This window comes from Linepithema humile, chromosome 7 (assembly GCF_040581485.1).
Source record: "Linepithema humile isolate Giens D197 chromosome 7, Lhum_UNIL_v1.0, whole genome shotgun sequence".
Lineage (NCBI taxonomy): Eukaryota > Metazoa > Arthropoda > Insecta > Hymenoptera > Formicidae > Linepithema > Linepithema humile.
The window spans coordinates 5,811,707-5,824,288 of NC_090134.1; the positions used below are offsets into that span (position 1 = coordinate 5,811,707).

At 31.9% G+C, this 12,582-nt stretch overlaps 2 protein-coding genes across 4 annotated transcripts in view; both read left to right on the forward strand.

Moving 5' to 3' along the window:
• Nucleotides 1-3,205, forward strand: part of LOC105668197 (PDZ and LIM domain protein Zasp) — a 34,072-nt gene extending 30,867 nt beyond the window's left edge. The window contains exon 19 of the mRNA XM_067359022.1: nt 111-3,205. Within this exon, the coding sequence (XP_067215123.1) occupies nt 111-188 (78 nt within the window). The 3' untranslated portion in view covers nt 189-3,205. The remainder of the gene's footprint in view (nt 1-110) is intronic.
• A 1,072-nt stretch (nt 3,206-4,277) lies between these two features.
• LOC105668356 (probable tubulin polyglutamylase TTLL2) lies at nt 4,278-11,936 on the forward strand. Of its 3 annotated transcripts, XM_012360697.2 has the most exons (12): nt 4,278-4,719; nt 4,920-4,967; nt 5,478-5,578; nt 5,652-5,831; nt 8,036-8,161; nt 8,398-8,501; nt 8,664-8,796; nt 9,172-9,448; nt 9,682-9,884; nt 9,963-10,226; nt 10,555-10,844; nt 11,062-11,936. In XM_012360697.2, exons 4-12 carry the CDS (start codon nt 5,754-5,756, stop codon nt 11,180-11,182), a joined length of 1,596 nt encoding a protein of 531 aa, XP_012216120.1. In that variant the 5' UTR covers nt 4,278-4,719; nt 4,920-4,967; nt 5,478-5,578; nt 5,652-5,753; the 3' UTR covers nt 11,183-11,936. The 3 variants fall into 3 exon arrangements, with proteins under 3 accessions (XP_012216120.1, XP_067215865.1, XP_067215866.1); XM_067359764.1 differs by having other exon boundaries at nt 5,478-5,831; XM_067359765.1 differs by having other exon boundaries at nt 4,278-5,831.
• Nucleotides 11,937-12,582: the final 646 nt, after the last annotated feature.

Sequence of the window (12,582 nt, forward strand, 5' to 3'; positions counted from 1 at the left end):
GTTCATTTTTCTCAATATTTTGTAATCTTTTTTAATGCATCGAAGCCTACAGTTTCATAAACCAATATTTCTACAACTGAAACTAAAATTCTCTTTTGTTAACAAATTAGATGTGCAAAAAGAATCTCGAGGGCCAAAGCTTCTATGCAAAAGGCGGTCGTCCGTTCTGCAAAAATCATGCACGTTAAGACCATCCGCTCTCAACCATCGCAGATGATCGATGGGACGACGAGAGAGGAAAAGCACGGAAGAACAAGAGAATGAAAAGGAAGTCCAAACAAATGTGAGAAGCGCGCGAGTACAATGTTATAACGCACGTATTGCTTTATCGTGATTATTTTTTCTGTGTCTTCGAACGAGATCACTTCACTAACCCTTTGTCAGATCCGCGAGTGATCCTTTATAGTTACGAAAATACAGGGTCAATTAGGGTGATTCTGACAAAAAATATCTTTACCGTTCAATCTGATAATAAATTGTAATGTCTTTAAGAATGATAGTTATTTATATATGTAGAATAGATATCGTATATAAAAATAATATAAAAAAATAAAATCAAAATGATAAAGATCAAATCTATTAAGTGGCGATTTTTAATGATATTAAATATCATTACATATGTATTTTCCAGTATCACCGATCACCCTGATTAATTCTACGCAATGCACATTTTCACGAAGTATTCAGCGCGCGTTGTTCGGCTACGAGTTATTAATTAATATTTATTATCTAGCTTAATTAAGAGAGAATGATGCAAGAGGCCACCGGTTATCTCAACTCTAAAAAGCGCAATAGAAATCTTTGTATCAAATTTATGAACTTTATTAATTTATAAATTTCTCATTAATAAATAAATATTTAAAAAAGATATTTTTTTAATCCAATATTTAAAAAAAAAAATATTCGTTTTATTATAACTCTATACGCGCAAAATTGCGCTCAGAATTTTCTCGTGCTCTTTAGAATTGAATGGTCTTGTGTTTGTCAAGACGGATCTTAATTTCGACGATTCCGTTTACGAATATTTGATCACCATCGTATTAAATATGAGTTGCGATGTCGACGTCGACGTCGACCGCGAGCGAGCAGCACGTTAATTACGTCGGGGACATTTGATAACGTATCCTTGCACTTTGCGGTTTCTGTTTAATAAAGAAGGGGGTCTTTAATCGCGATCTTTGCGGGCTAGCGAAATATCTCATAAAATCGTCTACGGCAGGAAACATGGAAACGACACAACACACAATGAACGCCCCGATCACTGATCATGCAAAGGTCACTCCAGCAATTAGTATTACGTGGACTATCGCATAAACTTTCAAGGTGCATCGAGATGCAGCGAGTGAACCGATGTCTCGGGTGGCATCGGCGTTCCTTTTCTCGGCGATAGGCAACAGTGTGAGTTATGAGAGAAAGAGAAAGAGTGCGATGGAGAGAGAATAGATGAATGATCATGAAAGTCAGATTGGAAAAAGGTATGAGTGGCGAATAAATGCGTTGAATGTGTGAAAAGAGAGAATGGGTGTAATTTCCGGACAACTAAAATTACGTGTGATTGCAAATCTACCAAGCTTTGAAACACAGGCAACTCAATTATCATTAATCTTACACCGTGTGATTAAAACGTTAAGTAATTTCGTTTCGTTAATATACTCGCACTTGATATTTTCGAAGATTTAGTCCTTCTATTGACAAAGTTTATCATCATTATTTTCACAGAACAATTCAATGAATATAAATTTTATTTGAAACATATTCTATAAGATATAATTAAGCCTAATAATATTATTATTTCCGCGAGAGTAGAAGGATTATAATTTAATCTTGCTTCAGAAACGTCAGAACAATATTTAACTAATTAAAATTTGCCCCCTGAATGCTGAGCAAATGCTAAAAAAATTCCAGGCTCAAAAATATGCTAGTCAAACACTCAAAATTCTACTCTTAAAAATTCACGTTAGAAATATTATTCATATTAATAGTGATAAATTGTTCTTAATTTATAGACGAAAAAAATGTGCACGAAAGAGAAGTAGCGAGTAATATCTATTAATTTATGAGAACCGCCCCGGCATTCTGTGCACGTAAATTGTTAACGAGCATTTGCCGGAAATACTTAATAGCTTTACTAAATCGACGTCGAGCAGACATATATTCTTAGTGCATGCAAACTTCACCGTAAGTCATCCGCGAGTCCGTCGTACCCTGGAATCGGCCGATTAAAGCAGAGACTGATAACAGGTTCAACATGCATTTGGGCTTACATTTAATCAGCCAATCGATCTTTTAGTTGGAAAAACGAAAAGCTGAAATTCGCACGGTAGAAACGACCTGTGCCGTGCTCTTGCACACTCTGATTCTTAACTCTTTAAACTAACTGCTATGATTTTTGCATCAATCTTTTACTTAAAAGAAAAATCTCTAAAATTGCTATTAAAATTTTCAAAAATAATTTTAAGTTTATAATTTCTAGAAACATCTGATTTTATAAACCCTAAAATGTTTTTTTTAAGTTTTTTTAAATTTTTAGAACTTCAGATTCTTAGGTTTTTAATTTCTCTGAGAAAATGATAATTCTTGAATTTCTAGTTATAATTCGACACTGATGTTATCTAAGGAATTCTACTTTTTACTTTAACACGTTTTCTCTTCAAAATACAAGGATTCACGAAGGATAAAATATGATCAATCTTGATTCTATTTTATAAAATAAGAGACTCGAATAAGTCAAAAACGATTACTTTATTTTTGGATAAGGTTCTCGAATTTTTGTGCCATCTGCGTGAGCTTCTGTCATTGCGTAGTCGTTATTTTTTTTTTTTTTTTTTGTGAATGAGAGAAAAAAAGAGAGCAAGGAAGAAAGTATACATGTATGTGTACGAGAGGATAAAACTTGTCTACTTGTGGAAGATAATATATAATCGTGTAATTATATAGCGCGTAAATAATTTGAGTTGCGTTCGTGACGATTTCATAAAAAGGAAAAGTGCGCTGTGCAAAGAATTTTACCTGCGTAAACTTTCGAGTACTTGCAAATACTTCGACGACGAACAATCAACCGATTATTACTGTTCGATCATTAGCAATTCTACAACAGCGCGGACCATGAAAATTTAACTCGGTCAACTACAGGTCGAGCATCGCATAAGCCTCTGTATGCGTGTTATGTGTTGCTTATAAAGTAAAATAAAATATTCACTCAAAAGTTTTAGCATTCTTGTTCTACATCCTCCCCAATTTCTTGCCAACAAATGTTTAGAAACCGACTGATTATAAACTTACTCAATGTATAAATTAGTAGAACTTTAAAAACAGTTTACGCGTTCGTAACTCAAAACTTTATAGCTTTGCACATCTGTGTCTTCGACTCTGAATATAATGTCAAATATACCAGTGCCCAATTACTTCGTTGCACGGATGCTCGTAGCTAAAAAAGTATACGGCGAGGAATTTAATTTAACGCGAGACATTTGACATTTGTGTATGACATCAAGTTGTGATGTCAGTTATATTCGTGCTTTCGAACTTTTATCAATTTTCTTATGCCTGAAATATACGTTCAGTCTTTTCATCTTTGCGTATAAGACTACCTAATCTGCAGTCGTGTTCTTCGCGTATCTATCGTTCGCCAGTAAATCCTGATTAAATGATGCATATCGTCTTGCAGTAATAAAAACGTTTATTCAGATAATTAAGCATTGTAATTTGATATAATTACTACAGTTTGAACATTTTTTCGCGAATGCTAATTATTCTCCGACATATATTATCGCGTGACATCTGGAGAATACAAGTATTTTTCTCTTCGTCCTTGTAAATATCAATTATAATTATCTCTATTAAAAATCGCGTCGTATAAAAGAATTTTTAGAAGCACGCAGTTATTAAAGTAAGCAATCATTTCACGTTCAAACTTGAAACTATTTTTAGAATATTCGTACAATTGTTGAAAGCAGAGATAAATTAGCATATAAATTCTTTAAAATACAAAAATTAATTTTAAATAATTATAACAAGTATTTCCGAAAAAAAATATATTTTACTTTTTAAAAATATAATTAGGTATATTATAAATCTTAATTTGATTGCATTATGTTAGTTTTGCTAAACTTTAGAACTACAAATCAGAAGTTCAATAGTTTAGAAAAATCGATCAATATGTATACAGAATATTTTATTATCTTGTACAAGTAATATTACTGCAAATTTTAATAAGAAAATTGAGCTACATTACTTTAATATCATTATATTTCAATTCTAAAAGTCTAAAACTTCATTAGCAATTACATAGAGCCTGGCTGGCAGAGAAGAACGACAGTGTGCGTCGCGTGCTTCTAATAACCTTCCATAAATTCGCATTATCTAAAGTCTTTCGGATCATTTCACAATAAGTTGCTCCTGACCGTCTATTATTCAACACTCTCTTCCGACGTCCTTGCCGACCTTTGCGGCACTCGCGGCGGAAAGCGCATAAAAGCTGCAAGCGGCCCACAGGTAACCTGCGCACCTGCGGACAGCCAAACGCGATTGCGTAGACCGGAATGTAACCGCGCACCAGTGAGAACCGAGATTCCGCTTTGTCTACACCCGCTATCTCAACGAGAAACTTCGTGAAGAAAAAGCTTCGATGTATCGAAACCGCGGACGACTGTCGATTCGCCGAATCGAAATGACAGCACAAGTGACAACGAGTTTATATCTGCCAATTTTTACGACTGTGTAAGTTTTCTATAAATTTCTAAGTAAGAGTATAGTTCAGAAGAACGCGATATGTTAATTACATTCGTGAACTAATTATTACCATCATTATTTTAATATCAACAATTAATAAGTTATAATCTCAAATATTTTTATATTTTGTTAAATTCAAAATTATTTGTATGAATTGATAACGTAATACTATATTTACATATTTGCAGATAACTTTGGGGATTCGGATTATTGACAGATGTATATTATCTGCAAAGGTAAGATCGTGCTTTAATTTTAATTTAATTTATTTGCTTTCTCTTGCACCAAAGAAAATTTTCTCGAATCGAAATGAAAGGCACGATACACGTGGCGTAGTCCGCGATTTACGCGCGCTTTAGTTTTAAAATGTCCCTGACATTGGATTATCGGGTATATTCGCATGACGAGCGTTAACATGCAGGCGTCGCTAACATATTGATAGTCACATCATACGAAGCATCATATGAAGCACGTAATTAATATCAATAAATTATGTCACGCTTAATTTTTAACTTATATCATTTGTCATTTTAAATATAAGATGATAAAAGTTGTAAGCTTAAAGCTCGTTGTTGCACTTTTTATTATAAGAAACTTGAATCTACATCGACAAAATTTCTATATTTATTTATTTTGCGTTGTTTATTAGAAAAATATAATATTATATTAAACATAAAAAATTTAATTTATTTGTAATAAAGAAAATTGTTATTTAATTTTATAAATATCTACTTTGTGCTTTACAGTGGAAGAAATCTGTATTCTTTCACCTTTTAATATGGGAGCAATAATTTGATTTACCAATAGAAGACTCGATAGCGATCATAGCAAGACAATATAAAATTAAGTAAGTAACCAGTTTATTATAACGCATTTGCTAATACAAAATATATTTAATTAATTTAATTTTCTACTTTCAGAGTATATGTGTCATTTATATATTTCTGGAATGTAACATAATATCGATATAACTGAAGCAAATAATGCTACAATTTTCATACATCAAGAAAGTATGATTCGGTATGGCAGTAAAATGCATGGAAGGCCCTTTTGTGTTCAGATTAAATGAAAACGGCACTGGACCACATTTACTTGTACAGGTACAGTTAAATAAGACGAAATTTTATTTCCTATTTAGATAAAAGAATCATCGATATAATTCTCGATAAGACACGATCGAAAGTATAGACTAGTTTGAATCATAAATTTCTATATTATTCCTTCGTTTTCGCACAAACGCCAAAACGTCCGCACGTGTTGTCGCGCGATGCATCGCGAACGATCGATTCGATTCGACGCGAAAGGTCGTCGGCTCCGAAGAAAAACGTAATGTATACACCCGATAGATGAGTCGGAGCGATCCTCTCTTCAGTTTTTGCGCCCTTAGAATTTATTCGCGGTACGGTTACAAACTTAGATTTACTGTCCTTGAACTAAATACTTTTCAAGGTACACCATACGTATACATGCACACCTGCAACGTGCCTCTGCGTGCACTTGCTGCTTTTAGACGCGACGATTAGGTAAGTGTGACATGCAACGGTAAAAAAGGCTGAAGTCATTACCATTAGACTTATTGTTAGTTAGATTTCGCAAAAGTCTTCAGCGCGAGATTTGCAACTGACGTACTATTGTACTTCTAATTATAAAAAATGATTAAGAATTTCACAGAGTACTATATATAAACTGCCCTAAAATCTCTGAATTTTTATAACAGATTTTTTAACAATTTTGAAACAAATTTTTCTTTCTTAATCAATATTTCAAAAGGCCATCATTAAATAGATTGCTTAAATGTTCCTCTACTTTTTTTATTCTCTTTTGTATTATCTTTTGTATTATCTTTTTCAATCCATATCACACATATATTTGAATAAATCGCTACGTCTGAATATAAAGTTCACATGAGAACGTAATGCCAACAATGTGAAATTGTTTTGACAGATTTCATTTAGTAAGCCAATTGTTCATTTCCTTTTAATTATTAACCGTAAGAGTTGGGCAAAATAGAGCAGAAAAAATTGGGTTATCCGTGAAAGGACGACGAAAAAATGGAACATTGCCAGTGACAGTAGATATATAATTCGCGAGTCATTCGGGGTTTGCATAAATGTATCTAAAATAAGCTCGTCGAAAGCTACGAAAGCAGCTCAATCGTTTCATACAATAATGTGCGATTAATCAAAATTAAGTAATGACATATCTGTATCAAATGCTATGGAATTTAAGTATCCTTTGCATGCTGCCGGAAAATCTACATAAATATCGTGTCTGAAGAATTATCTTTGTCTTCAAAGTTGATTCAAAAACGACAATTAAATAAATTCTTTCGAAATACACGAAATGCAAATAATCATTGTCGTATTAATTAAAATACTTCGTTATTTCTAAACCATCTTAGAATCATATTCAAAAAAGACAGGAATGATGTGTTACAATAGAAAATTCATAACAAGCTTATACGTACATAATCTCTGGCTTTGAAAAATATGGATTTAAGACAATTCAGAAACAAGCTCTTCAATTAAAGCGGTATGTCGTGCACGTGGATTTAATTGTAATCAGAGACCTTGGCTCGTTTCTGATATCGCGAGTCATTCCTAATGTTCTAATAACACGATAATAAATCAAGGGCGGCCGTCGTTATTTTCGTACCTTATCCTCGAAAGTTTCACAGAACTTCGAAATGCGTAGTGCCATATTTGGAATTAATGAATCTACTTTGGGTTGCCAAACTGAAAGTGGTTCCGGTTTGTAAATTGGATTAATTAAAGGATGTAACGCATATATATGTGCACACATGTGTAGATTAAATCAGCATCGATGTATGATATTTTGGTGATGTAGCGCATATATCGCGAAGTACTAAAATAAGTCGAATACACTTCGAATTTATCTGTAAGAATATTTATATTCAAGAATCGATAGTATCGATAAAACTGCTACTATATATATTATATTATGAAGAGATAAATATTATACATTACTTATTCCAAGATTTTAAATATCCCGTTTACTCCATTAAAAAAAAATAATAAGTACATTCCACTAAAACATTTCGTCATTTTCGATATTTGTCATTTCATCGCGAGATTCTGTAACACCTTCGAGCTCATTATGTTATGCTGCTGCGAATAATGCAAAAAAGATTCGCTTTTGTTGCCATTTGGCAAAGAGGAAGAATACTCGAACACTCACGCGTATCGACATTTGAGACCCGGTTAAAAATAGTTTCTAGCCCTCGGAATAACCGCCGAGGTAATATCAGCCGCCCTTTCGCTATCGTGGATGCTTTCGACTGCAGGTTTGCACGGAACGGGGATGGCGGGAATACGCCGGCGAAAATAATGTATTCAAAGACCGATGGAATTTATGGTGGCGATCTGGTGGTTTCCCCACATCGCATTATAGGCCATTACTCCCCTGGCAGGTAATAACGCAATATCTCCTCATGGTTTTCGATTCATACGAAACGTAAACAAAAAGCATACAAAACTTTCTTCAAATATTTTTCAAATTTACATTGTAACACATAAATTTTCTGATTCTAATTTGCTTGTCTATTTTTTTTACTTTAATTAACTTTATAATTAATTATTTATTAAATCAACTTAGAAAAGTGGTTGTAATAAATAGCGGTCTCAAATAACATGACTTTTCGAACAGTTCGTCAATCGGATACCAAAGGGAAATTCTATCTGTCGAAAGGATAAGCTAATCCGTCATTTAAAACGCATGAAAAAAGTCCACGGTCCGATTTACGACTTCAGGTATTTCATATAATAAATTATATTTTTAATTACGCTCATCATTTTGCATTAATGCAAAAATTTCTGTTGCTTATTTTATATTGTATAAAATATAATTTAGACTACACAGTGTTTAATGCAAAGTCATGCCTGCCTGCTGATGATATTAATTTGTTGCATTAGTCCCACAGGATATAACTTGCCTTCTGAATACACGAAATTGGCCGAAGAATGCAGTCGTAATGAAAAAGATGATAAAGTTTGGATCTGCAAGCCAGTTGGTCAAAGTCAAGGAAGAGGAATCTTTTTATTTCGCGTAAGGATTTTAAGAATATATTCGTGTAATTAAAAAACCCGGTACCTTGAATTCATGAATTTTTATCAAGATAATATTAAATAATTAAATAAAATGACCAATTTTTAGAGAAATAAAAAAAAGTAGGAAAATAGAAAAAGTTCAACTTTCATCTATTCATAATTTAAAATCATGATATACTTAGATAAAATACGTAATGTTAAATATTTAATTATATTATTTAATTATGACGAAAGTAATATCGATCGATTAAAATATAGCATATATTATGCAACATGCTTATATATAATTTTCTATACTTTCATATTAGGAAATATGATCCCTTGCATATTAATACAAAAAGCACAAAAATTTGATATTATTGTATCTTTTCAGAAATTAAGTGATCTATCATATGACAATGCCGCGGTCGTGCAAAGATATATTGAAAATCCTCTGTTGATCGGCGGATACAAATTCGATCTTCGCCTGTATGTATGCGTACCGTCTTATCGCCCGTTAACGATTTACCTATACAAGGAAGGTCTAGCTCGTTTTGCCACCGAAAAGTTTTCTCTGGAGCGATTAGACGATCCTTTTCGACATCTCACAAATTTCTCCTTAAACAAATTGGGACCAGGCTACTCGGAGAAAAAGGAACGCATCGGTGCCGGTATCTATTAGCACAATCTTTTCATGTTTTACCTAAATCGTAATGTATTAGCATATTATAAGTATATGTATATTGTGTACAGAAATAATTATATTTCAAAAATTTTTTTATTTAATGAGTTGACTTTATAACTTATAATATTGAATTTTGTAAATGCATTCATATATTGTTTAATCAATATTCTATTTTTTTTTTAAATTAAAGTAGTGCAAAATATTTTTATCTTTGTATAGGCTGCAAATGGACATTTAGGCAATTAAGAAGATACTTTGAGCAATCAGGATATTTCGACTGGATTCTTTGGCAGAGAATCTCGTGTTTAGTGACTTTAACAATTCTAAGTCAAGCGGCAGGCATTCCTAAATCATCAAACTGTTTCGAATTTTTTGGCTTTGATGTGTTAATCGATGAAAATTTGAAACCGTGGCTTTTAGAGGTCGATAGAGTGATATAAAATAATTACACTAACACCTAAATCGACAATCGTAATGAGATATAATTCATTATATTATAGGTAAACTTAAGTCCGGCTTTGAGTAATGACTGCGAGGTTGATTCAGAAGTAAAAAAGCCCCTACTGCACGATCTGTTTGATTTATTGGGTCTTCCAGTATGCAATACCGGACTCTCTCTGTTCACTATCTGGTCCTCCTCTAATCGCATCGAGGAAGATGACAGCGAGGTGTCTTCCAAATTTGGCCGATCCATGAAAAAAAAATCAAAACTAGGACGAGAACCTGATGCTTTTCTAAATCTCTCCCCGGAAACGCGAGTTACGGTAAAATCAATCTAGAAATATCCTAAATTTCAATAACGGAGGATTAATGTGTTTATAAGAGTGTTTATTCATATCCACTCTTAAAAAAGCATGAAAGATCGATACTCGAATGTATCGGAATTATTATTATAATAATAATTATTATTCTGATAGTTTGATAGATTGAGAGCGATGGTTATTTTGACGGTTATTTAAAATAAAAAAATTTATTAAAATATTTAGATTTCTTAATTATTAAATTACTATAATAAGTGCGCGCGCTACGCGCGCGCCTGTATTGTTCTAGTAAAATAAAATCTAATATTTTGTATTCTAATTTTTTTTCCAGCTGAGACAATCAATACCAGAAGTTTGTTCAACTACTTGGTCTCGTTACAACCCGCTGTTTATGGATAAATGCATACGTCGGGGATATAAGGGAAACACGATCGAGGATCACGTGTCACCACCAATTTGGGACAACGGCAGAGATTGGAGAGTGTCTTGCGTAAGGGAAGGTGGATGGATTCGCATTTGTCCGTTTACTCGAGCGAAACATATCGAAAATATGGAATATACAAGACCATCGCCTAGGACTGTTGAGAACGAGATCAAGGACATGGTCCTTTCTATACAAAAGTAATTTTAGTTTGTTAGAATATTTCATTATTTTGTTTTCATATATAAACGGTCGTAAATTTATCACATGTGCCATATTTCAGTTAAAAATTTTTTAATATGTTTGTAGTTTTTCTTAGCAAAATTTTCAACATAAAATATAGCAGCAAATAAGTATCAATTAAAAATTGATGTATCAAATTAATGATGTCCAATTCACATAACAATATTTTTATAGGTATTTAAAAGCCGCAAAAGAAGTGCAACAAAGGAACGAAAAACTCAAAGACGAAGAATGCAATGCTCTTCTACAAAATGCGCTTGAAATGAATACGGAAATTTGGCTGCCAGAAAAATAAAAACCTAGTCTGCATTTTTTGCTCCCATAAACAAAATCTTTAAATCTACTTATTCTCTACACTTGTTTTTCGTATAGTATTATTTTAAAAATTACTTTGTACAATTACATATAATGCACATTATAATAAACGTGCATCTTTATTCTATCAATCTTTGCAATGCAACATATATCGCATATAATGATTGTAAAATAGTCAATTGTAACATTTTATGCAACAAGCAATTAGATTCGTTAATACTCACATTTAGCATTAAATGTAGCCATCCCTTGCTCAACTCGCAGATAAATTATTTTATTACGAAACTATTGCATTAATTCAATACTGATATAAAGATATAGATAGTAAAAATAAGGATAGTTAAGATAAAAAATGGTTTAACAGCAAATAAACTTTTTTAGCCTAATTAATATCAAGAAACAAAAAATTTCTTTTTACCAATAAAATATTATTGGATTTCATGTCGTTTTACTTTGTTATAAGCTGAATTATCACTAAATATAAATAAAAATAGACTGCTCAAATTTAAAATAAAATAGTACTATTATTATTGTTATTAGAACTATTTCATTATGCATAATTTTGTCACATTAGATGTTTTACGTAAATCATAAGTTATTAGCATGCTATGTGTAAAATATTATGTATATGTTGTGCATAAAAATGTAATTATAATATTTTGTAAAGTTTTTTGCTTGATAATTTTACTTACACACAAAGGTAAATTTAAAAAATATATTTTAAATATCTCTAATTATTATTATAATTAGATGACCATATTTAACACTAAATGAAAAACATATAAGTAACTTTCAGCCAATAATAATAAATTAAATTGACTCACCAAACTGCAACACCACTTCCTACAGTCGTTCTTTCAATTTTCAATTTTTAGATGAACTTTTAACTTTTTCCTGGTGGCAGGAAAGTGGTTTCCAACACTTTCAACTTTTTCCTGATTTGTCAAGAGCACATTTACAATGGATTAATTTCTTGCAGAAATGCGACAACCTACAATAAGATAAATACAAATTATTGTTATGTTACTGATAATATTTAGCGTTAAATATGAATGTATATATAATCTTTAATCAACAAAATTATAAAACTATGTTAACTATATTAACCTATACTAATATTGAAATACTGCATCAGTTTTTGTATAATTTTCTCTTTCTCTTTGATGTAGCCAAATCGAGAAGTTTATTTGTGTCTTAAAGACATAAATCTTGTAAGCAAAAATAGTAATATGTGAGTTAAACTTCTGATAGTGAATGTACTTTCAACTTCTCTCTTGGTGAATTTTTTCTATTCAAAGTTCACACATTCGAAACGCATTCAGTATTTCAATAATCATATTATTCGACTATTATACCATTAAATAATAATCAGTGCACGAT